This window comes from Colletotrichum jinshuiense, chromosome 3, assembly GCF_051148585.1.
Source record: "Colletotrichum jinshuiense chromosome 3, complete sequence".
Classification (NCBI taxonomy): domain Eukaryota; kingdom Fungi; phylum Ascomycota; class Sordariomycetes; order Glomerellales; family Glomerellaceae; genus Colletotrichum; species Colletotrichum jinshuiense.
In genome coordinates this window covers 3066778-3090761 of record NC_139310.1, presented here as the reverse complement: position 1 = coordinate 3090761, position 23984 = coordinate 3066778, and the positions used below count along the sequence as shown (strand labels likewise).

The 23984-nt window shown below is 53.4% G+C and overlaps 8 protein-coding genes across 8 annotated transcripts; 4 read left to right on the top strand and 4 right to left on the bottom strand.

The window, feature by feature from the left end:
* Positions 1–835: 835 nt before the first annotated feature.
* EsH8_III_000867 (TB2/DP1, HVA22 family-domain-containing protein) lies at positions 836–1574 on the top strand (the record flags this gene model as incomplete). The annotated part of the gene is made up of 5 exons (XM_083262592.1): positions 836–886; positions 958–1173; positions 1239–1264; positions 1320–1415; positions 1466–1574. The coding sequence occupies 5 exons, from the start codon at positions 836–838 to the stop codon at positions 1572–1574; spliced, it is 498 nt and encodes a 165-aa protein (XP_083123079.1).
* A 1599-nt stretch (positions 1575–3173) lies between these two features.
* On the top strand, positions 3174–5151 carry EsH8_III_000866 (stretch-activated Ca2+-permeable channel component-domain-containing protein; the record flags this gene model as incomplete). Its single annotated transcript, XM_083262591.1, has 2 exons — positions 3174–4422; positions 4475–5151. 2 exons carry the CDS (start codon positions 3174–3176, stop codon positions 5149–5151), a joined length of 1926 nt encoding a protein of 641 aa, XP_083123078.1.
* Positions 5152–5844: 693 nt separating this feature from the next.
* On the bottom strand, positions 5845–6261 carry EsH8_III_000865 (uncharacterized protein; the record flags this gene model as incomplete). The annotated part of the gene is made up of 2 exons (XM_083262590.1): positions 5845–6036; positions 6124–6261. 2 exons carry the CDS (start codon positions 6259–6261, stop codon positions 5845–5847), a joined length of 330 nt encoding a protein of 109 aa, XP_083123077.1.
* A 756-nt stretch (positions 6262–7017) lies between these two features.
* EsH8_III_000864 (RAMP4 family protein) lies at positions 7018–7491 on the top strand (the record flags this gene model as incomplete). The annotated part of the gene is made up of 3 exons (XM_083262589.1): positions 7018–7020; positions 7136–7271; positions 7424–7491. 3 exons carry the CDS (start codon positions 7018–7020, stop codon positions 7489–7491), a joined length of 207 nt encoding a protein of 68 aa, XP_083123076.1.
* Positions 7492–8068: 577 nt separating this feature from the next.
* Positions 8069–9372, bottom strand: EsH8_III_000863 (small acidic protein family-domain-containing protein; the record flags this gene model as incomplete). The annotated part of the gene is made up of 2 exons (XM_083262588.1): positions 8069–8986; positions 9055–9372. The coding sequence occupies 2 exons, from the start codon at positions 9370–9372 to the stop codon at positions 8069–8071; spliced, it is 1236 nt and encodes a 411-aa protein (XP_083123075.1).
* Positions 9373–11212: 1840 nt separating this feature from the next.
* EsH8_III_000862 (bZIP transcription factor) lies at positions 11213–11913 on the bottom strand (the record flags this gene model as incomplete). The annotated part of the gene is made up of 2 exons (XM_083262587.1): positions 11213–11676; positions 11760–11913. 2 exons carry the CDS (start codon positions 11911–11913, stop codon positions 11213–11215), a joined length of 618 nt encoding a protein of 205 aa, XP_083123074.1.
* A 5883-nt stretch (positions 11914–17796) lies between these two features.
* EsH8_III_000861 (mitochondrial 37S ribosomal protein mS41) lies at positions 17797–18474 on the bottom strand (the record flags this gene model as incomplete). The annotated part of the gene is made up of 1 exon (XM_083262586.1): positions 17797–18474. One exon carries the CDS (start codon positions 18472–18474, stop codon positions 17797–17799), a length of 678 nt encoding a protein of 225 aa, XP_083123073.1.
* A 667-nt stretch (positions 18475–19141) lies between these two features.
* On the top strand, positions 19142–23694 carry EsH8_III_000860 (E3 ubiquitin-protein ligase IRC20; the record flags this gene model as incomplete). Its single annotated transcript, XM_083262585.1, has 4 exons — positions 19142–19211; positions 19263–22574; positions 22629–23070; positions 23121–23694. The coding sequence occupies 4 exons, from the start codon at positions 19142–19144 to the stop codon at positions 23692–23694; spliced, it is 4398 nt and encodes a 1465-aa protein (XP_083123072.1).
* Positions 23695–23984: the final 290 nt, after the last annotated feature.

Here is a 23984-nt window from a genome sequence, read left to right as displayed (position 1 = left end):
GTGTTTGGGTTTTCCAATTGGCCAGTGCGTTGTTAGGTGTGTGTGATGTGGAGCGTGCTTACTTTGTGCTTTTCTGTCTTTGGCGTCGGTACGTACCGAGACTACTTTGTTCCAAACACACGGAGACAGCCACCATTTACTCCGCCCACCCAGGCCAATGAGCACAGCAACAACTAGAGCAAGAGCAACATTACGCGATGCACCGTCGGTGTTTAGTCTGATGCCTGAAGGATCGGGCAACAACACAAAGCACAACAACCAAAGGAGCCGAGCCATCCCACCTGAGGCTTATCTTATCAGCAGCCCTCGCTGGATACTCAGCACTGGAAATCTGACACCATTGGAGCCGTCGAAAGTACCCGCTAACAGACACGACATGGATCCCAGGGCAAATACGCCCGGCACACAAAGTCGGCTGGTCTTGGAGCTACAACACTGAGCTGAGCTGTGCTCTCGTCTCGTGCCTGTGCCCCTCTCCAAACCCCCATCAGCAGCTTGACGCAAGGGCACCTAGACCATTCCTACTGGCCAGATCTGCACACGTTACGTCGTCATCCGGCCCTTTCCCTTTCACCTGCTAATTCCAACGTAGACTCAAGCTCATTCAACCCCATACTCTGCAATTTCGTCGAGAACTCTCCATTTCGACATCGTCAATAGCTCCCGTGGACCTTTGCTTACCACGTACGTCGCCCACCCCATTATTGACGGTTCCCACCGCCCACATCGAGTCCTTCGAGGTCTCTTGTTGCAAACTGGCCTTGTCCTAACCCTTATCACAGCGCATTAACGCACACCTTTTGCTACCCAACCAAGCTTCCATTTAGCCGCCAATATGTCTGCTCAGGATCGTGTTCAGAACTACATCGGCCAGCTCGACCGTGAGGTAATATCTCCCGCATCTAGCATCCTGCAGAACCCGAAGCCATGGTGTGTCGATTCTGATATGTGCGATAGCTGTCCAAGTACCCCGCCCTCAACAACCTCGAGAAGTCGACCAACGTTCCCAAGGCCTACGCCGTCATCGGCGTTGCCGCCCTCTACTTCTTCCTTATCATCTTCAACCTGGGCGGCCAGCTTCTTACCAACCTTGCCGGCTTCGTTATCCCGGGATACTACTCCCTCAATGCCCTGTTCACTGCCAGCAAGCAGGACGACACCCAGTGGTTGACTGTATGTTGCGACATCCCCCTCCCCCGCAGTTGTCGGTGCGCCAAACTAACCACCCTTTGTTCTAGTACTGGGTCGTCTTTGCCTTCTTCACGTCAGTAAACCCCCGGCTCTATGAGGGAGGTTCGGAGCTAACAAAGATCCTGCAGCGTTGCCGAGAGCCTTGTTAACGTTGTTTACTGGTTCCCCTTCTACTTCACCTTCAAGTTTGTTTTCCTGCTGTGGCTCGCTCTGCCCGTTTTCCGGTACGTTGCACTCCTTCCGAATTATACTTTCTGGTGCTGACCGGCAACAGCGGTGCTGAGATCATCTTCAACTCTTTCTTGTCCCCCATGCTGGCCAAGTACTTCGCCGGTGCCTCGACCGCCTCCGGTCTCCGTGCCCAGGCCAACAAGGCCGAGTAAATGCGCACCAGCGCTAGCTCATCAGATAGGTTGATTGCCTTGAGAGATCCGCCTACAACGAGTTATACAGCTGGCCCACCTTCATCCCAGTGGCATTCGCGAGCTAGTCAAAAGGACGTTATGCAGCGACCCAGAGCACAAAGAGGACGGGGTGAGGTGATCAAGGCTAGCATTACTATTACACGACAACGGTGATGGCTTATTCAGGTTTAGTCGGGGGTCCCGGGTACGCGAGGGCCACGACGGAACGGTTGGATGAGTTCCTGTTACCCAGATAAAATTGCTGTATGCTACAGAAAATGGAGTCGATGACTTCTACAATGAACTAGACAGTACCCGATGCTAAAGGCTCATCGTGCGACATGCATTGCCCTTGTCTGGTGCTCGTTTCCTTGGTGAAAAGGTGGGAACATGTGAATGGCGCCGTGTGGGCACAAAAAGAGTTGTGGCTTCAAGACAAAGAGGGGCCTCGAGATACGACGTGTTTCTTTGTCATGGGCAACTAAAGTCGACAGCCCTCCGAAGGAGGATTGGGTATTAGCCGCCGGCCTTGTCAGATTCTGACTTGAAATGCATACCAACACTGTTTGCCTGCGGTCCATGTCTATCTCTCATCGGTAAAGGCGAGTTTACAGTTATGGATGCCATATCTGGCACGATTTTTCGAACATTTCTCGCACCCGCATGCTTGTCACTGCTGTTGCCCGCCGTCATTTTGTTGCCCCATTGACGCTGGAACAGGTTGGAATTGTCGCCCATCACCCGAACGACCTTCAGAACAGCCGTGATTGGGCATTTCTAGTCAACCGGCAGCGTTCCTGACAGAGTGTCTCTTGCCCGCTTTTTGCTTTTGTGTTGCAGAAAAGCGGTTCAAATGGCTGGCCGGACCTCACCATTAAGCCCGCCAGCATTGGAAGTGGTGTAGCGCGAACCTTGACCACTTATGTAGTGGTCAGTCGCCGCGGTCACCAAGAAGAGGGATCAAGGTGTCGAATTCGCCCGCCCCGTGCCTTAGCCAAGGCCTTAGGGGGCGAGCTTTCAGGGACCTTTGGCGAGGGTGGCCCCAGCGGACAGGCCGAGAATTCCGTGACGTTGAAAGGGGGCCCCCACACCCAGCGGCCCCCCTCCCCTGCCCTTACCTCAGCTCAGCTCCGCGGGATCTCCAGCGTCTGTGGCCGTTCAGGAGGACTGTGGCGCCTGGGAATGTGTGGTCGATGCAGCCTCTCAGCTGTTTGGGATGTGAAACTCCCCCAAACGACAAAGGCAGTTTTCCCTTCCGGGTAAGGTGCCTGTCCAAATTCGACTTCGCCATACCTCGTCAGCCCTCTGTTCCCCGTTTCTCCTCGACGGCTCTACCCGGATTTCTAACCTGTTTGGCGGCACACTCTCGTTTGACACGCTGCAAGACGACACTCGCTCCTGGTAGACTTGCTATGATGGAATGAGTTGGTTGACACGACCAATTTGCGACCGAAGATAACGATAACCCCGGCGCTCATTGCGCCCATTGAATATTCCCGTCATACGAACGGTTTTGCAGCGCCGGCGTTACTACAACCCCTTCCAACAGCATCTGCCCCAGGAGGGCATGTCCTCGCAATGCAGCTCAGCCCTTTGCAATCAAGGCTGGCGGCCTCGCTGATTGCTTCGCTGCTGCTAGTTTTCATTTATTATCTACTCTCGACGCCCACGTTCGCCCTTGCCGCGGAACTGAGCAGTGCAACGCAACCAATCCTGGACGAGCTTGAATTGAACGAACACCTGAGTCAAAGAAGCCAACTCGAACCTACCTACGAGCCGGAGTTCGCAGCCTTTGATCGCAGCATCATCGGCAGGGCACCCGCTGGCGTGACGGCTCTTGTGAGCAATGTCAAAGTTAATCGCAACGTCCCTGCAAACACGACCCAACACTTCGTCTTCGAGGCCATCTCAATCTTCGCAAATTTCTTCGACGGCACGGATGACGCGTTTATGGTGGAGCAGCGTGAAGATGGTAATGGCTTGTTCGAACCAGAGCAAAGTCTAACTGGGGTGGGGGGTGGACAGCTTGAGGCCGATAAAGATGACAGACTGCGTCGCAGACAAACGCAGGGCAGGACTGTATACATCTCGGCGACGACTTGCATCCAACCGCAACGTACGGCGAACAATACAAATACAGATGCTCCACAGATCACCATGTACATCTCGACATCCCAGGATAACCAGACACCAGGGCCGGGACAGAACGCGACTTTGCAGAAAACTGTAACGTTCGAAGAAGGTGCTGCCTTTACCAGCATCAATGCGACAGGCGATATCTTTATTGGAATCTCTGCTCCCGAGAAGGATGACAAGAAGTTGACTGGAGATTGGAACTTTGACATTGCAGCGTCAACAGACCAGTTCTACCACAGCTACGACGATACCCCCTCTGAGCTTCTCTGGGTGGATAGTGACTCCAGTGCCGCTCTTCTGACCACTCGAAACCTGACAGACTCCCAAAATGAGACCAGGATTCAGGAGCTCTTGCAGCAGGACCCGCCGTTCATCATGTTTGTCGAAAACCGAGATCAGCCTACCACCAAGGGCGTCCGACGTTCCATGTGCGGGCTTGAGAATTATGCTCAGATCGCAGCAAAAAAAGGCGGCAAGTTTGGTAACCTTGCTAGTACCGTCATGACTACACGAGGGCCTGGGAATCTGCCGAAGCAACAATTCTTCTTCAACGGGCTTAACGCGAGTGCTTCCTATACCGGCATACTCGTGCACGCCGGCAACTCGTCAACGACGAAGAAACGCCAAGATGGTGGTCAGACTGGTGGCGGTGGCCGAGTTTTCGAAGCAACACCGTTCGAGACCAAAGACGGTATGTGTATTGCGAGGTTAGTTGTGTTGACCATGGCTAATATTCTATGCAGGCGAGAACTGCAAGATCGTCACCGACTTGCAATTCTGCAACGAGACGGAGTACGCCGTGCCAGCCAACTCCAACAAGATGAATATCACCCAGCTTGCGCAGTTCTACGACAACTACGCAAGGGATATATATGCCAACTTTAAGAAGCAACTCGACCAGGTGGCGTGTGAGGCCCCAGCGGTGCAGCGGTACTCGCTTGCCCGAAACTGCTCAGACTGCGAAATCGCATACAAAAAGTGGCTTTGTTCAGTGACAATCCCGCGGTGCGAGGACTTTACGAGCAACTACATGTTCTCGCTCGTCCGGAATGTAAACCAAACGTTCCCTAATGGGACCCTGCTTCCAATCGACGAGCTAGCCAAATATAACGCGAGAGTTTTTCAGCACTCAAGAAACCCCCTTATCGACGAGATGATCGAGCCAGGACCGTACCGAGAGATCCTCCCCTGCGCTTATCTCTGCTACGACTTGGTGCAGAGTTGTCCCGCGTCATTGGGTTTCAATTGTCCAACGCCGAATGACGATATTTTCAACTCGAGCTATGCTTTGCAGGGAGATGGCCTGACCTGCAATTATCCAGGCGCCGTACATAATCCCTCAGGATCCTCGCTGCTGTCAGTGTCTTGGGGCCTGCTCTCGCTCCTCGTCCTTGGCACTCTCGGTACAATTGTGCTCTAACAACAGCCGGGAAAACGGGACTGGGGCTTATATGTGCCCCCTGCAGGGTATTTTGCTTGGACAAACCGACGGCGAATTTGTTGCATATTGGGTGATGAAGGGCACGACGGGACAGTGTAATGAGGCTTCTTGGGTTGTTTGCATGGCATCGGCGTTTAGAAATGATGTTTGCTTTGAAGGTAACACAGTTACCTGCCGCATGTACACGACTGGGCTGGTCGTAATGGGAAATGCGTGTAGAAGGATGAGATGTGTATATGATCTTGCTGGCCTCTCTAAGAGTTCCTGGTTGACTAGTGACTTGGTCAATCACCGAATACAAGCGAAGTCTTCCCAAATGTACAGTATGATACACGATGCGGTGATCAAGCGACACCATAAACTCCAACTCATGGAGCCAGGGGGGTTTTCTCGCTCTGCCCATCTGCTTCCGGACCCGGGAGAGTTCTCGATGGCTATGCCTCGTCTCCTCAGGCTGGTGCTCAAGTTCCACCAAATCTGGAACTCCAACTTGCCCATCCCCTGATAACGAATAAAGGATATCGCATTTCGCCGCGCTCCAGTGGCGAGGAAAGACTTTCTGACGACTCCCAGCTCTCGTTCCCGTCGCAGCCCGATGGCATCTTCGGCTTCGTCGTCGTCGCTCATATCCCATCCTTCTATTCAGCATTCCACTCATTTGCTTGCACCTCCTCACGCCCGTGTCCCCTTGCCCACCTGCAGCTCAGCAACCTTCGCTTCGAGGCCTTCCATCTCTTTTGTCTTGTCTTCGCGGATTTCGTCCTGCTCCAGCTTTGTCCAGCTCCAGTACGCGACCTGGTATGTGAACGTTGCCATCAGCAGTACCTTGAGCACCGGCCTCGTGAATGTCTTGTAGAAGGTTCCCTGTTTGAAGTGAGATGTCATTTAGCTTCCGGCCATCTTCTCTTGCTGCTAAGGTGCGATTGGGAGAATGAGAAAGAGATAACGAACGACGATGGATGGTCTCTTCTCGTTGGCTTCTGATGTTGAGTAGAAACGGGATGCTGCGCGGGGAAGCTGTGTCGTGCGCTGTGCCCCTGCCTGGAGGAGAGCTCTGCTAAGGATGGCTGTGCTGCTGTGCGCGGCCATGATGGTGATAATTATTCGCCTTTTCTCTTGTCCCCGTGCTGCCTCGGTTTACTCGGTCTATAGTCGAAAAGTGGAGAGCTTATCACTTTGTCGTTGACTTGTCGCTTCGTATCGTAGATGATTCCTGTCGTGGTCGTTGTCACCCTTTCCCCAGCAGCTAGCTGAACCCAGATTTGGAAAGATTCAATCCATGCGCCGCCGATCTGTGGCGGTGCGCGTATCCCCCGCATGCCCGGGAACGCGTCGACTGCCTTACCGAACGCGGGTCCCGCTGTGGCGGCAAACCGATATCTCCCAGGGGGGAAGGTCCCTTGGCTCAGGGCGGTCGTGAACTGTCCAATGTCCTCGGCACCCCTGGCCCGAACAGGTGGCCCCGTAATACTTTTTGACGACACATGTCCCAAACTGAAGCTGACTGGGGTTGCGGTGGACAGTGTCCCAGTCGCCACACCCACTTTGAAGGTCCTGAAGGGCCAAAGGTAATTCCCGTCACCAGGCGCTTAAGTTATGGTAATTAGCTTCAACCGCCTAGCCAGAGCTCCCTTGCGCAATCTGTCCCTTCAATCGGTTTCCCTTCTCTTCTCTCGACACGTTCAACATCCAACTCTCACACGACCATCACATCTACTTTTTGCGCACTATATAACGACTACGTCGGTAATACCCAGAAGTCGAACACTCTAGATCCACAGAGTCGCATTGAGCAAGCAAATCACCGCTCCTCACAACCCCCTTCACAACCCACACACATTCGCAATGGTACGCAGATCCCACCTGCGCGGCATCATCCCTCCTTAGTCCTTAACCTCCAGCTCCAAGCTGCCTCAAACTACACAAACGGCCGCTGCAACTTGCTGACATATCCTTTTTATAGGCGCAAACACCTCAGCAGCGACGCGCAAACGCAAAGTTCGCCAAGGACAACGAGTCCCGCATGGGCAAGTCCGAGGACCAGATCAAGAAGCGCACCGAAAAGGCTCCCAAGTCGCCCATTTCTCCCATCTGGCTCGGTGAGCAACCCCTCCCTTTCTGTCGTTGCCCATCCATCGTCCAATTTAGCTATATTCTACCATTGTGTTGCCCTTCCCCTTCAGGAGGTCAACATTGGATATTGCCAAGTTACTGGTTCTTTGCGCATAGCTAACACGTTCTTCCATTGCAGTACTTCTCGCCTTTGTCGTTTTTGGCGGCATCTTCTTCGAGGCCCTCTCCCGCATGTTCGGTTTCTAAAAATAAACAAACCCCCAGTTCTTACTCATATCCGATTCAAATTTATAAGAAAATTGTCGTCTTTCGGGGGAAGTACAAGGATTCAAAGTCTAGAGATAGAGGAGACTGCGCCAGCGGCGGAGTGCCTCAACCACTACACGCTAAGCCGGCATGGTCCTTGTCGTCGACGTAAGAGGGAAGTTGCAAGGGTTAAAAGGAGAACGCGGACACACCAGACGCAACTCTTTCCACCTTCGAGAGGGAAGGGGGAGGTTCTTTCAGGCATCCCGAAGACAGAATCTTGCTCCCAGGCCGGGTGGGACAAGTCTGTGCAAGAAGAAAAATCAACTACACGTCCTTTCCAGGGAAGCAAAAACACACATTGTTGGCGTATAATGTATTTCATTTCTCTTCAGAGGAGTTGACTAATAGCTAGTCAACAAATGTTCCTCTGCAAGAACACAGCATTTCAAATCTTATTCTACAGACTTTTTTTGGTTCCTTTATGGTCATTGACCCCTGCCCCAAGAAAAAAAAACGCCAGAGCTGTACACACTACCACACGCTTTTGCTTCTAGTCTTCTGTGGAAGCGCAAGACTATGCGCCTAGGCCGCGACGCTTGCCGCCGGCATCGTACTTCATGTGCACGCCAGCGTTGAACTGCTGCTCAAGCTCCTGGGTGATCTTGCCGATATCACGCTGACCCTTGGAGCCAGAAGCTTGGGATGGTGCCGGTGCGCCCTTCTTGCCACCACCGAGAAGACGCATGAACTTCTGCTGTCGGTCCGCGCCACCCCCGAGGTGCTTGACGTCCCACTGCTCAGCAGCGTCCACCTTTGCCTCGATAGAGGGAGTCTCAGTCTCGTCCTTCTTTTGCTTCTTCTTCTTGTCCTTGGCCTTCTTGCTAGGAGTCTCCTCCGTAATCGCGGCCCCACCGTCAGACTCCTCCTCCTCGTCGTCCCGAGAGCGCTTGCGCTTCTTGTCCGACTTCTTGGGCTCTTGCGCCTCCTTCTCATCGGCTTCCTCGGCAGTCTTGGACTTTTTGCTCTTCTTCTTGTCCTTCTTCTCTTTCTTTGCAGGCGTCTCCTCAGGCTGGGCAACCTCCTCCTCAGACTTCTTCTTCTTTTTGTTCTTCTTCTCCTTGGCAGACGTCGCCTCTTCGACCTGCTCCTCCTTCTCCTCGCTCACTTCTGACTTCTTTTTGCTCTTCTTGTCCTTCTTTGACTTCTTGGGCTTCTCTTCCTCGTCAATCTCCATTTGCTGCTCGTGGCTCGCCGCTCTGGCTTCGCTCTCGGCACGAAGTTGCGAAGTAGGGTTTGGGGACTCCGACTTCGTCTCCGCATCCTCGTCTACCTCCATGTTCTCCTCAACGGGCGCGCCGCCCTGCTCCTCCTCTGCTTCCGAGTCTGAGTCCGAGTCCGAAGACGAATCCGAGGAAGAATCCGAGTCGGAGGAAGTGTCGTCGCCGCTCTCGTCGTCATCCCTCTTGGTTCGGGGCTTCGAGGCAGCATTCTTCTGTGGCCACCACATCGTCAGCATTTGTCCTCTAATGTGCCAACCGGTATCATGTTCGCCGGACTCACCAATCTCTGCTCAGCCATAGCCGCATGGCGCGCGCGTGCGCGCTGCGCCTCCGCCATGAGCTTCTTCGCCTGCTCCTCGAGCTTGTCGGCGCGCTTCAACATGCGGTGGAACCGCTTCTCATCCTTCTTGCCGCGCTTCTCAGCCTCCTTGGCCTTATCGGCAGCCTTTTGCTGAGGGTCGACCCATTTCGTAGCGCGGGCGGCGTTGGCCTTGCGGTCGCGCTTGGCTTGCGACCTGAGGGCCTTCTTCTCCTTTTTGGCGGCCTGGCGCTTCAACTCTTCAGAGTCGAGCAGCTTGGAATCTCCGCCTGGCGCCATCATGAACCAATTGGTCTCGACGTACAGATTTTCCGGGGTTTGGAAGGTGTTTTGTGTAGAGCAAAACCGAACGAATAGCAGGTGTCCGATGTGCTGTTCTGCCAAACAACGATCGGCCGGCGGGGATGGAAACCAAAAAAAAATCTGGGAAGAGACCCTTTCTGCCGAGCGGTGAGGCCGCAAATCCACGTTGAACCCCTGCGGTGTGGGGAAGCTGGTCTGTGCGATGTTCTAGTCCCGTCCTGCCGGATAAGGAAGGTCAAAGCGTACAGGAACCCGGGTACGTATCTAAAAAGGAAACAGGGCTGAACTGCCGCCCCTCTTTTCTACCCGTCCTCAACTCGCCTACTATCTCCAAAGTAAGCGTAGCTGAAATCCTATTTTCTTGATTTTAATCTCGTCAAATTTGCCCTTTTCTCCATGCTGCAACGACGCCTACCTTGCAATTTTTCAGTATCATGGGAGTGACGCTCTTGCAGCTTCTGTAAGCGGTTCGGTCCACGTACCCGCGACCATAAGAACGGGCTTCTTCCTGACGGACCCTTGCCAACTCTGGCTGGTTGGTGGCAGGTCTCAGTCGCGCAGCTTAGCTCGGCGCCTCCTACGACGGTTAGGCTAACACACCCCTCAGCCAAGGCAGCCTGGAGGTAGGGGGTGGACATCGTACATCGTGGCTGGACAGGCACACACCAAGCCCTATCGTCACACGCACGACTTACACAAGGGCAGCGGGCCGGTAGACGGGCTTGAGCTAATGAAAACGCCATACTTAGACATTTTCTGTTCAATGATGCCCGTCAGGTAGGTAGGTATAACAGCCGCCGGCCTCGGGACCTGGATATTTCCCATGCGTCGTCCGTCGGGGTAACCCTTTTCCCCAAGTGGATATGTGTACCTGGCGGTAGGTAGTGTTTGGTGCAAGCCCAAGTGTTGCGGCAATCAGGCTTCCGCGGGCACAGTTGGCAACTTGCAGCTTTAGGCGGTTTCTTCTCAGATCCAAGTCCCTTCCACTTTCCTGGAAGAAGACTAGTGCGGTCCCTGTCTCCTTGATACCCAACCTACATGCTTCGGGTCCAGGATCTAGCAAAGATCAGCTCATTCCGGCCGTTCTGCCTCACCTGGATGCCACCCCGACCTTACTGGCCCGATCACTAATCCGAGTCTTCTCTTCCATGCATGGTCTTGACGGGGATCAACTTAAACTGCCTGCCCGCCCCCTCACCTCGCTTAACCAGCTGAGTGTTAGTGGCATTTTGCAGACCCACGATGTACTGCGCTCTCATTGCCCTTGCCAGGGGCATGAGGGATATCCTATGGAACATGGGTTTCATCCAGGTGTCGGAAGTAAGAGCATGTGGTGAGAAAGAGGAACAGAGTAGTCTTTATTGTACGTGTAGTCCTGTTGGTCTGCAACACCCATCGCGCCGTCATTCGTTATACATTTCCCTATGTTGAACTCCATCCCGCTATGTCTATGCCACCGAGTATGCTCTTGCCCAATTCCCCACAGTGTAAACGCTTCAGTGCAAAAAAGTGAAAGAAGAAGAAAAAAGGGAGAAAAGAGTGAGGTGTAAAATGTAATGCAAAAACGCAAAGGAGAGGCGAGGCAGTAGGATCCAACAACCCCCGGTGCCTAATCCCACAGGGGAGCCCCCTGACACGAGACCGTCTTTCAACCCGCAACCAGCCAACCTCTACCCCGCCCGATGTCTTTGGCAACTTCTGGTGGGAGATATCTATCCATATTGAATGTTGTTGTTGGGGGGGGGGGGGGGGGGGGGGGGGGGGGGTAACTGCGAGAGGAGAGGAGTGGGGGGTTCAACGCGTCTTTCTATCAACTCTAAGCGTCCGGCCGGGTGCTAACTCCTGTGCGCCAGATTGTTAGTGGAAGAACCCAGTCTGAGTTATGGATGCCGTACCTCTGGTGGTGTCCCTGGCTCACTTCACCACTATGTTCGTAATCGTAGTAGTATGGCGACTGCCCCTCATAATAGTATTCCTCGCCTCCGCTACTTCCATAGCTCCGGGGCTGGTGGTAACCCCCAGTGTAGTTGGTCCCGTAGGCGTTGGCGTACTGCGAGGAGTCTTCTCTCCCGTAGTCTTCCCGGCCGCTGCCTCTCCGGCTCTCGTACTCGTGGCCCCGCGTGACCACGTGGTTGAAGTTGATGCTCCCCCAGGGGAGGCCATCTTCTGCTTCCTCCGGCCCCAGGTCGGAGGGCGACGCGATGGTGTAGATGTTAGAGGCGTTAGCTTCGTTCTGTGCGTCGCGAACCCCCTTCTCTTTGCTATCTTGGTTCTTCTTCCCTGGTTTCAAATTAGCGGGGCCCTCTTTAATAGGGGTGTATTCTTTTCAAGGAGATTTGGGGTGGGTCCAGATCAGGACGTACTGAACTTGCGTTGAGCCAGACGGTTTTGTATACGGCGGCGTTCTTCGGGGTCTGTGATGTCGGCCCAGTCATCGCCCTTGGACTTTGACTTTGACTTTGAGTGGTGTTGCTTCTTAGAGCTCGACTCGGACTGTTTCGAGGCCTTGGACGACATTGTCGATCTCGTCACGCGGTTTGGTGTGTGGGAAATGGTCGTAGTCCTTTCGGGCTACTCCTGAGGGCACGCCTTGCTTGTGTCTTGTTGGCAGAGGGGCCTGTAGAGTTGACCGGTGTCACTCGAAACGCACGACGCCAATTGCGAAGTTGGGGGCTATGGTTTTGTCAGGGGAGCATGTCAAACAAGAAATACAACACGTACAGTCAAAGACTGGTATTAGTATCGAGGAATATCTTGACCAAGAATATACCTCGCGCCGGCGTTGATGCAATGCGGGATCTAGGGAGGGCGTCTAAGGTGGAACAGGCGTGAATATATGTGGAACCAAGAGCAACCAAACAAACTACTGTGGCGTAACAAGATGAGAAAGTCCTCGGGTTGCCCTATGTGTTCTGGAACAAGACACCATCGCCACCGAGCTAAGGAAAAGCCTCACTTTATAACAAACACTGGGACATATACAGGCCACCATTGCGAAGTAGATGTCCGCAAGAACTGGTTCACTTGCACACTGCCGAGAATATCCACCTGCAACAGGCATCCTAGACAGCCTCACGGGGACGGGCAGGGCAGACTCGAAGTAACCCAGACGCAGTCAGTTGCCCGTGGCTTCCGCGTTGTGACGCAGAAGCATGCAGCTGCCACTGGGGAATCTGCAAATAACAACCCTCCGCGAACACAGACGGGGCGGGCCCAGTGTTGACCGTCAGTTCACCAAGCCATCATTGTCAAGGGGCGGCAGGCAAGGCAAGGGCGGGCAAAGAGTCCGCGGTGCCGGGTTGATCAAGGAGTGGGGTGTGCGGTAATGAGCAGGATGGCATTAAGCGGACAGGGGTGACGAGAGCTGAATAGGTTGACAACGGTAGCAACTGGGATGGAGGTAGAAAGAATACTGCCTCTTGACAGGGCACCGGATCGCCGAGAACCGATGAGGGTGGGTAATCCCCGGTAACATTAAGGTAGGGAACCCAGGAGCCGGGACGCGACTCTCGTGGTTGCCTTGTTCCAGGAGAATGAGACCAGGGGTCCATGTGATGGCTGTCTGCGTGTAGGAAACCGAGATACGACGGCTAGAACTGCAGGGATGAAATGGGTATTAAAAATACACTGGGTGTTCAGAAACATTCCTAGTTATTCCCGCAGAGAAACACTCGGGGAGAGCCTTGGGGCTGGTCTCACAGGATACCTCCGGACCACTCCCATACAGAGATGGATGACCAAACCTTCGATGAGGGGAGATGGCACAAAGGATTAGAGCCTTGGTCAGGGAGAAGGGTTCACCCACGCTGGACAAGGCGTGGGAAGCAGGTTCGTACGAAAGGCGTCCGGAGCGGTCATAGGTGAATGGAACGGATGAACTCCCGGGGAGGCTAGGTCGCCCGGTGTGATTGCAACCATCGCTCGAGGTGGGTAGCGACTGAGAGTTTCATGACGCTGGTACGTAATGGTTTGCGTTGACAGACACCATCCTTGTAGCGGTGGTTTACATGGATACAAAGATAACTGGATAGCTGCCCATGAGTTGAACTTGGGTACAGAACCAACCTTTGTTTAGCGAAAGAAATATCCGACACTGGGCCTGGCCTTGGCAGGAAGCTGGGCGAGGATTGGGGGGACCCAGGCCTGGGCCTGCGTTCAGCCCTAGATCGATTGAATGCGCCCAATGAGCTATGGTCAAGGTCGCGCCTAACGTGTGCGACTTGGGTAGACCAGGGTTTGGGCCTGCATATACCTCAGTTGGGGGCTGTCTCTGCGCGGCTATGTCGAGGATAAAGTGGGATAGAACGGACCCAGTGCCCCGGGTACAGTACGCACTCGTGTGCATCATTCAACTCAAGGAACAATTGCAGCAGCAAACAGGTGGGTGGGTAGTCAAGTTTGCGCCCGCTGGCTAGGCTCTCTTGTCGGGTTGCCATGTTACTGGAGATGGTCTATTCGAAATGAGATGTATTGGGACATGTCGGAATGCCGGGGCAAGAGGGTGTCCTGCGGCATATGATCGATGAGTCTTTGCGCAACCAGGCATCAGTGACGAATTCCTGCTCTGCGATCTCCCCGCTGGCCTTGTCACCGCGTCGTCAAAGGCGCGTGGACGATTACGACCTGGCCACCTCGCTGTCAGAACATGGCGTGCATCTGTCGAATGGAGGCTGCCCGGCATGTTGCCCTAAATGACTCTTGCATTGGACTTCGGTTTTTCCCCCGTCCCATGCCATGATGAGGCAGGGCAAATCCTTGTGCCGTCCCAATTGTGACGGGAAAACGTGCGACACATTCCGAGTCGGTGGGCCGGTGAGGATTAAGCTTATTGATAGGCCCGGTAATTTCCTCTCGTAGCAGTGTCTCCCCGTTGCGCTTGTCCCAAATTCCCACTCTGAAGGAATGGACGAAAAACACTCGGTTGGAGCCTCTCCGATATTAGGCCGCGCGTGAATTCTCGGTAGCTTTGCCTTGATTTTGGCGTCCTTGTGACTACCCAAGTCGGACTTGGTTCTTGCTTCGGTGAAGGGATTCAACGCAATTGCTCAATTGAGAATTACAGCATCATAGTGGATGCGCAGTTAAAAGTGCTGCAATCGCTTATTCTTGGTAGGCCTAGCTATGGTGTGAGATAACTTATGTGGCAGCGAACACCGACCGCCATTTCGTTACCTGGAATAGACGAAAGACTACATAGTACACGCAGCTGCCGTTAGCGTGAGATGGCAGTCCAGGATTGGCATTCTGCGACCGAGCAGTTTGCTCTTGCGCTTGTCGAACTTGTGCGGATGGGTGCCGGGGTTGCGTACTGTTTTTGCACACTCGGATCCTGGCCTGGCAACGAAAACGGTATAACTACATTTCGTCTGATGTGCGTCTCGTGGGAGGCTCCCTATTGGATGATTATAAAATCGTATTGCACCATTGATTGGGCCAGCAGTCAGTGTTGGGAGTGTCGTCTTAACCTTAACCGTTCTGTGACCAAGAGACGAGACGGTGTGCCACAGGGGTTAGTCTACCTGGCGTCTGCCTGGCAAGCTTAGGCAAGCATAACGCCACCGGCGCGGGGGACTCGCTCATGATGACCGTTGTGACGAAAATGAGGAGAATTGGAATGAGCCCTGACGTCGCAAGAATTATCCCCAGCAGAGCACACATGAGTAGCCTCGGTTCACATTTTTTGGATGCAAATTGTCGTGTGCAGCAGACAGAGGAGCCAGGTTATTCGGAAATTGGCTACTGTACCCGATGGGCACCTGCCGTCCCGACTGCGCACATCCACGGCGGAGGGTTGACGATAATTGGAGGAAACTGTTCGTATTCATGGCTTGGTGCCGGTGCTAGTCTGCTTTTGGTGTCTTTCTTCGAGGGAATTTCTCACAAGAAACCAGTCACAGGAAACTGTGATGCAAACGAGGGGGTAATTTGCAGGCAATCTGGTTGCTGGAAAAGCGCGAGGCCAGAGTAAGTCGTTGCGGCCCGGGCGGGGCCCAGCAGCCGGGTGGAGAAGGTAGAACACGGATCGGCGCGGGTCATCTTCGGGAGCTCCAGTTGGAAGCTTAATAGGTCTCCAGCACACCTCCCATTGGCCAATCTCTGCAATTGCAACTAGGTGGGTATGGGGAAGGGGAGGGTTCATCCAATAGACGGAAGACCCTGTCTGTCAACATTCCGCATCTCCTTCGTGATGTTTTTGGTGGTCAGCCCGGCGTCGGCGACGCAGATGTCAGCTGCATCCTCAAGTAACCACTGCGAGGAGGGTAGCATTGTTCAGCCGCAACGGCATGCTCAAGTATTTATGTGGTGTCGGTTGACTCGGCTCAGGCCCGCTGCCCCGGATATTCTAAGGGTTGCCTTACTCTCAGCGTTTCGCCCTGCCAGCTACTACGCCGCACATTTGCATCGGCGGGGTAAGCATCGCCGACGCTGGTTAGGTCTGCGGCCCCCTCAACTTGGGTTCATCTTGCACGCCATTACTAGCCAAGGAACGGTGATGCATCGACCTAGCTTGCGTTTCTCGAATTGGCTGTAACTGGGCAAGCCTGCAATTGAGTCATTCGGCATGTTGATCGCCATGATTAGGCTCACATTGACATCCACGCCCTTTCGCTGTGTGAGGCTAGTCTCCCACCAACCTACCTAGAGCTGTCATGCAGTGGCAGCCTGTACCGTTGGCTTCAGCGGTTATTCTCCCACGTTGTCCGGGCATTGGTGGCGTTTCCGGCTGCAGACGAATGGCTAGGGCTCGCACGGAGACGCTGGACATGCCTCACCACCTGCAGCTACATACTGGCCTTGACCAACAGAGTTGAAAACTGTTCAAGGTGAATCTGCCTCGCCAAGCCAGAAGCGACGCTTCAGTCTTATTCGAGTCTTGAAAAGCATGGCACAACAACATCCCTGGTTTTCATGCCAGCATCGAGCACTCCGCGGCTGACCGGAGAACCTGGCCTGTTCAATGGGGACACCAGTCCTTGCGCAATACCCCAAGACACGTCGATGCAACGTCGATGCACCGAGGCAAGTGCCCTTGGCCGACCTGCATGAGGCCAAAGACAAATTTTGCGTGCTCAGCCCTACAGGGAGAGCTGTTTGGACCCATTCCTAAGGACAACAGGCTTCCCCGACTGCGACCCATTCGATGTCCATTCAGGAACAGCCCCCAGGGATTAGCAGCCACGATCTGGCGGCGTTTCTCCCGGGAAAACTCACGCAATCACAACCTTAGTCAACGCTGACTGAATGACATTGTAATCGGCCCTTTTCAGCACAAATGCGCCGTATGGCTTGTTGAACGTTGCTTTAAGCTTTCCAAATGGAAACTACTTAAAGGCAGTCCAGGTCCCATTGATGTTGGACATGCTTCAAGTAACTGTTGTGAGACTTCTCGCCTTACGTTCGTTAAAAGTACTCTCATGAGGGTTGCAAACTTCCTTCTGGCCGGATACGACGCACATCGAAAGCAAACGCCCGGAATTACATGATTTCTCTCGCACAGGATACCCTCTTGGAAACACTCCAGCGCCTCCCGCCATATCCTACACATTACACGCAGCCTCATCCCTCGGTGCACATGCCTTCCCATAATTGATTTGGGTGGGACGAGGCCAAGAACGTAAGCACGCTCTGAACATTAGTCCGACTAATCTCCTCATTCGTCCAAAGAAATCGAACTCTGCTTATCAGACTGCGCTGGGATTCAGCTCTTCTGGGCCTGACCAACCCAAGCTGGTTTCCATGATGCCGTCCTGCTCATCCATCCATGCCGTAGTCTCGACGAAGGGCGAGGGCAAGAAGTGGCATGCACCACCCTAAAAAATACTGTCAGGGGTGATAGCGCATCCCAAGAATTGGACGGTCACTCAATTTCAGCATCTCCGCGGGAACTCTGCAGTTGCTATCATTCTGGGCCGTCCGCAGACAAAGCCGGGCCGGGGTTCCATGATGATCGATCCTATTCTAGCATCACACCTCAAGCCCTCTCGAGTTGTGATGCACGGTATTGGTCCCACAATCAATGTAGATTCCCATGCTCGTACGCAATCGCCAGTCGCTGACGCGCCTCGAGTATGTCACTTGTACGCCAACTCCGAGTCTGCCTCGTGTTATCAAGCGCCCGAAGCTAAAATAGAGAGAACTCAAAACGAATCAGATAATAAGCCCCTCATCACAGAATCCTTACGGGGAACCTGATTGGAGTCACACGATGTTCCGTGCTAATAATAGGATATCGACCCGGACGAGCTCGAGGCACTCAGACACGTTAGACCCAGGCAGTCGATGATCGCTGTCCATTTTTTTTTCAACCTCGTATCGTACAAGATCTAGGAGTATAGTACAGTTGGTGGTGTCAAGTGGTGTGAGGCTGGAAAATGGTGATGTGCGCAACCGCCAATCAGTTTATCGTAGACCCTGGGCCTCCCTCTCGGCCCTACGCGCGGCAATGCGCTTCCTGAAGCGAACCTCCGCCCTTCTGCGCTCACCACCATCAACCTTGTGACCCTGCTTATGCTCCCACATACCCTCAGCCACGACCACGCGCGCACCGTCACCGGCCTTCAGGGGCAGGGCGTGGGGACCAGAAATCGTGTGAGCGCCACGAACCGTGTACCCTGACGGCTTCGGCAGTTCTCTGATAGAAGCGTTGCTCAGGTCGTGATCGGCTGGCACATTGACCACTAGCTTCTGGTTCGTCTTGGGGTCGCGTACGACCTTGAGAAAGGCCTCGCCGTTCTCGACGTGCTTGAAGTCGCCACCGGCACCGAAGGCGCCCTTCCTGTATTTATCGAGCCACGTAAGGAGATAGCGTCGCGTCCGTGGAGGTTCCAGACCGAGCTCTCTGAGTTGTGTCGAAGAGAGGGTGAAGAGAGCGTCCCATGAAGGGAACTTGTCGACGTGCTGGCTGAGGCCACGGCCGAGGACCTTGAGCAGAGTCGGGACATCGGGGACGAGGGGTATCGGTGACGGGACAGTGGGTGTCTCTCTCGTTTTATGAAGCCATCTGGCCTGGCATGTCGGTGCGACGGGAGCCTTGCGGAGGAAGGGGCTCAGAAACTGCTGGACTCGGGACGCTCTCATCTTGACCTGGGGCAAATGTCAGCGTCAATTGCTGTGGCCAGATCAAAATTGGGGTGGTGTTCACATACTGTATGAGCATGCGAGCCTTTCAAGCCAGATAATTGGCTGTTTTCAAGCTTGCGCGTGGGCTGTCGTTGAAATTCTGGATCTCGCGATGTTGCTCGACGGCCGTCTCCCAATTTTTGATCCGACTGACGCTAAGGATCGGGACAATTCTATCTTAGGTAAGCTGGACACGGATGAAACTGGTTGACATGAGTGGTCCGAGCTTCAAAGTCTTGACCGCCTTCTTGATTTGCCACTGTGTGCCATCCATGTGGTTATGGTTCGCCATGGCCGTTCTGCCAGGAGCGCCTCCGCTAAACTAGCAGTGCCCCTCTATATGTCGCGCTAAAAATTAGGCGACATGGCAGGCACTCAACGCGACTTTGCCTCTTACTGCCTGCAGGTGCTTATCGATTAAGCTACCGCGGGGAGCTTCCTTCCTCCTTTATGCACACCTCCATTCTCCTCTAAGAGTATTCCTCAGAGAGAAGTTCTTTCTTTCACCCACTGACATTTGGCTTTTTCTTTTGTTGCATTTTCTATATCGCACAAAACAGTATGTTTATGACACAGTATTGAGGTCTGATCAAGCCGCCCAGACTGCGCGTGCAAGTCCGCGACCATGGGACGTTCAAAGGCGACAGCGCGCCGCGGCAAACCGATCCCAGAACCTGCCACAGTCGCATTTCACGGTTTGTTTGATCACTTTATTCTCAAGGCTGGGTGGGGTTTGACAATTCTAGAACCATGGCCCGTCAAGTTCATTAACCAACTGCGCACCCTCCCGACCGATGACGAGGCTCAGTCCCAAGGCGATCAGACAACTGAACCACCTTCCAAGCGAGTCAAAAGATCTGGCGGGGACATTGAGGCACTCCTTGTGGCCCGTGAAGAACTCGAGCTTGTGCGAAAGTGCCCCCAGGAACTATTGCCTGACGCAAAGCAGCCCTATGTTCACTCACTTCACCGCAACATCGGATCCCATCTGTGCATCTGGATGGCCCAGGCTAGGGACCCCAGCAGGGAATATAGAAAGAAACTCAGAATCACCGCTCGCCCTCGATCTGGAGCACCCTCAATCAATATTTCCGTCGAAATCCCCTCTGGCGTTGGCGGAAACCGCCTGGAAACATGCCTGGGTGTTTTTGAGAAGAAGTGGGCCAGACCCGACACTGAAGGCGAGATGTGGGCATCACTTGATGTCAAATTGAGCACTAAAGGAGAGCATCTCCATGTGGGATTCAGTTTCAATCTCTACTGGAATGAGACCAGGACCCCGTATAACTGCATGAGATCAACCCAGGAGCGCCGAGCAAGCCGGAAGGTCCTCGACGTTTTTTTGCCCGATGAGTTATCCTCAAGCGCTCCAGTTTTGGGAGGCCAGAGCTGGTCCCCTTTGGATTTCTACGAGGCAGCTCACGTTCCTGCAGCGGATGACAAGAGTGCTCTCGAAATTAATGTGCCAGCACTGACAGCATCACTCTATCCTTATCAAAAGAAAACGCTCCAATGGCTTTTGAAGCGGGAAGGCGTCCGTTGGAGAGACCCCGGTAATGGTTCTCCTATCTATACCATTGAGAAACTGCCAACTACCCAAGACACCGATGTTGCACACAGCTTTCGCATGATCCGAGACGAGCTGGGAACCGGCCGGCCCTTCTACATCAGCAATTTGTATCATCTCGTCACTACCAATCTTGCGCCTTTCCAAGAGGCGGAGCAATCGGTCAAGGGCGGCATTTTGGCCGAAGAGATGGGCCTTGGCAAAACACTAGAAGTCATCGGCCTAATTGCGCTACACCGCCGACCGCCCAGTGAAATGGTTATTCACACGAGGGAGGGCGAGGAACTCCTGACGACCGGGGCTACCCTGATTGTGACGCCAGACTCGCTGAGGCAGCAGTGGATTTCAGAGATCCGGCGGCATGCACCTCATCTGAGAGTCAAGTACTACCCTGGCCGCAAGAGTGCGGAGTTCGACACGGAAGAGGGGCTTCGAGCGGATCTAGCCTCCCAGGACATTGTCATCACAACCTACCCAACTTTGTCGTCAGAGATTCATTTTGCAACCAAGCCCCCCGAGAGATCTCGGCGCCAAGAGAGAAAGTACGAACGTCCCGAGTCTCCACTTACAAAGATATCATGGTGGCGTATTTGTCTTGATGAAGCCCAGATGATCGAGAGCGGAGTGACCGCCGCAGCTGCTGTCGCCAGGGTCTTGCCCCGTATCAATTCCTGGGGCGTGACCGGAACTCCCGTGAAGAACGACATCAAAGATCTCTATGGTCTTCTCACCTTCCTTCACTTTGAGCCGTATGCTTCCTCATCTCAGATTTGGCATGCCTTAACGGAGTCTCACAAGCCTCTTTTTCGCTCTCTCTTTGGAAGCATTGCTTTGCGTCATACCAAACAACTTGTCAGACACGAGATAGCAGTGCCGCCACAAAAGAGATTTGTGATTACATTGCCATTTACTGCGGTAGAGGAACAGTACTATGGCGAAATGTTTAAAAACATGGCCCAGCGCTGCGGAATGGACGCGCTCGGCTCTCCTTTGAACACCGACTGGAACCAAGCGAACTACGAGAATGAGATGCGGACTTGGCTCAACCGGCTCAGACAGGCAGCCCTTCACCCAGAAATTGTTCAACGCCGAGGTACCGGTCGAAAGGTTGGGCCCATGCGGACAGTCGAAGAAGTGTTGGATGCAATGATTGAGCAAAGCGATACTGAAATCAGGGCAGATCACCGGGCTTGCCTGCAGGCTAGACTTACACATGGACAGATGCTCGAGAACAGTCCCAGAGTGAAAGAAGCGCTTGAGATATGGGAAAAGGTTAAAGAAGATGCCTCAATTCTTGTTACAGAATGCCGGCAAGAGGTAGAAGCTGCCCTTCAAGAGTTACCGACCACACGCAAGAGTGCGCCCTCAAGTTTGGATCAAGAACCTCGGGATCCCTCTGTTTTGAGCGATGACGAACAGGACGAAGTGGACGACGGTTCAAACAATGGCCGTGTCGGCGAGGCTCGGACTAAACTTCGACATGCGCTGGAAATCCTTCACAAAGCAACATTCTTCTGCGCAAATGCCCTTTTCCAGATCAAGTCAAATACCGACTTTACAGAGCCTGAATCAGACGAGTTCAAGCGTTATCAGCAACTAGAGGATCTTGAATACGTGAAGGCCCAAGAGATTCGACGAGAAATTCTTTCGGAAAGTCATGCAAGAGCAATGTCACTGATTAACAGACTGGGACGACAAGCCCAATCCCAGTCTTTTGTCGAAATTCCAGAACTTGTTGCTAGTGAGATGAAAGGCATAGAAAGCGGTCCAACGCTTGAGATGCTTGAAGAACTATATAGCATCCTCAACGAACAGGCAAACCGCATCGACGAATGGAGAGAGGCTGGGATCCAGCTTGTATCCAAGGCACTGATTGACGAAGAGGCGGATGTCGAGAACACTGGCGAAGAGTTCACCGATTCCACCAAGATCCAAGAAGAGCTTATTGTCTACGTGCAGGTCTTGCGTGCCGCTATTGCCGATCGTCAGGATGCGATCTCGGGTCTTGAAAATGCACTTGTCAAACATGAGACGAGAGTGTCGCTGGCTGCCGCCGAGGAAGGCGATGGCCCAGCGCCAGAGAAGCTCATAGCTCTTCATCACCTCAGGAACGAGGTGAAACCTTGTCCAGAAAAGCATGGATCTCTCCGCCGTGTCATTGCAGATCTTCGAGCCATCGCCTCGCGATTGCCAAAAGATGGCACTAGTGGGCGGGCAAATGTTGAGTACGAGATTGTGACCAGGCAGATAAGAGAAACACAGGCACACATCAATGCTCAGAACAAGGCGGCGACGGCACTAGAGCGTGAAATCGACCGCTTCACGAGCGCCATGAACGCCAGAGTCGAGTACTATCGGCAGCTGCAGGCTGTATCTGACAGTGTTGCCCCTTACGAGGGGCCGAATGATGAGCAAGCCATAGAAGCTTGCAAGGCGGTTGAAGAGGCACATCATAGGAAGCTCGACTCGGCCAAATCTAAGCATCGATATTGTGAGTACTTTGGAGTTCTTCGGCATGGATTGTATTAATCGTCTGCTCTTCTAGTGATGAACCTCAAGGAGGCTGGAAGCCAGTCTAATGAACCCCGGATGTGCATAATCTGCCAATCGAACTTTACAACGGGCGTTCTGACAGTTTGCGGCCACCAGTTCTGCAAAGACTGCATGAAACAATGGTACAAAGCACATCACAACTGTCCGATGTGCAAGAGAAAACTCCGCCTCACTGAGCTCCATGACATCACCCTGAAGCCAAGAGAGCTCAAACTGCACGAAGAGATGACGACTTCCACATCGCCCCACGCAAACAAGAACCAGGTCGCCAAAACGAACGGCATTTACTCTCACTTTAGCTCTGACAGACTGGCCCAGATCAACAATATAGAGTTGAACTCGATTTCTTTTGGAACGAAGGTTGACTCACTTGTGCGGCACATTCTTTGGCTGAGGGAATCGGATCCTGGGGCCAAGTCCATCATATTTACGCAGTATGTCGAGCAGGTTCCCATTCAGAGGGCAATATTGACATTATCCACAGGTACCGGAGTTTTTTGGGCATCTTGGGCGCTGCCTTCAATCGCTACAAGATTGGATTCTCCACCATCGACATGCAAAATGGAATCCAAAGATTCAAAGAGGACCCAGGCATTGAATGCTTCATGCTTCATGGCAGGGCACAGTCAAGCGGGCTGAATCTTGTCAACGCCAGCCACGTCTTCCTGTGCGAGCCGTTGCTGAACACAGCACTCGAGCTGCAGGCAATTGCTCGAGTTGACAGAATTGGCCAGAAGAATGAGACGACAGTTTGGCTGTATTTGATCGAGGGCTCGGTAGAAGAGTCTATCTACAACCTGTCAGTCAAGCGACGCATGGAGCACATGGGCCAAAACTCCAAAGGAAAATCGAAGGAGTCAACTCCAGAGGTTCAAGAGCCGACTCTGGAGGCTGCAAATACCCTCGAACTTGAGCAAGCTTCTCTGAATCGCTTGATGAGCAGAGACAAGAACGCCGGCGAGGCGGTAGAGGCGGATGACCTTTGGGAATGCTTGTTTGGACGCGTCAGCCGACAAATCATGGCAGGTGTGGCAGACGGAATCATTAATGACGATTGACGAAGAAGACGTTCACGAAGTCTATTTTCCCATGGCTAGTTTCCGCGTCTTAATGCCCTCATCCACAATTATGAGTTTACGCAGGCTGTATTGAGGAGTCGAAGCGGATAGATTATATGGACACGGGTGGCATCGGACATTATTTGCGGGCGGAGGTTCCGTGTGTTTCAGTACACCTATTGAGACAACGAATTGGTAAGGTCCTATAAATATGGGGTCTGGACTAGTTGAGACCAAGTAGCTAGACGGTTGGTAAACGAATGTATCTCAGGATTTGCGACATGTCACTC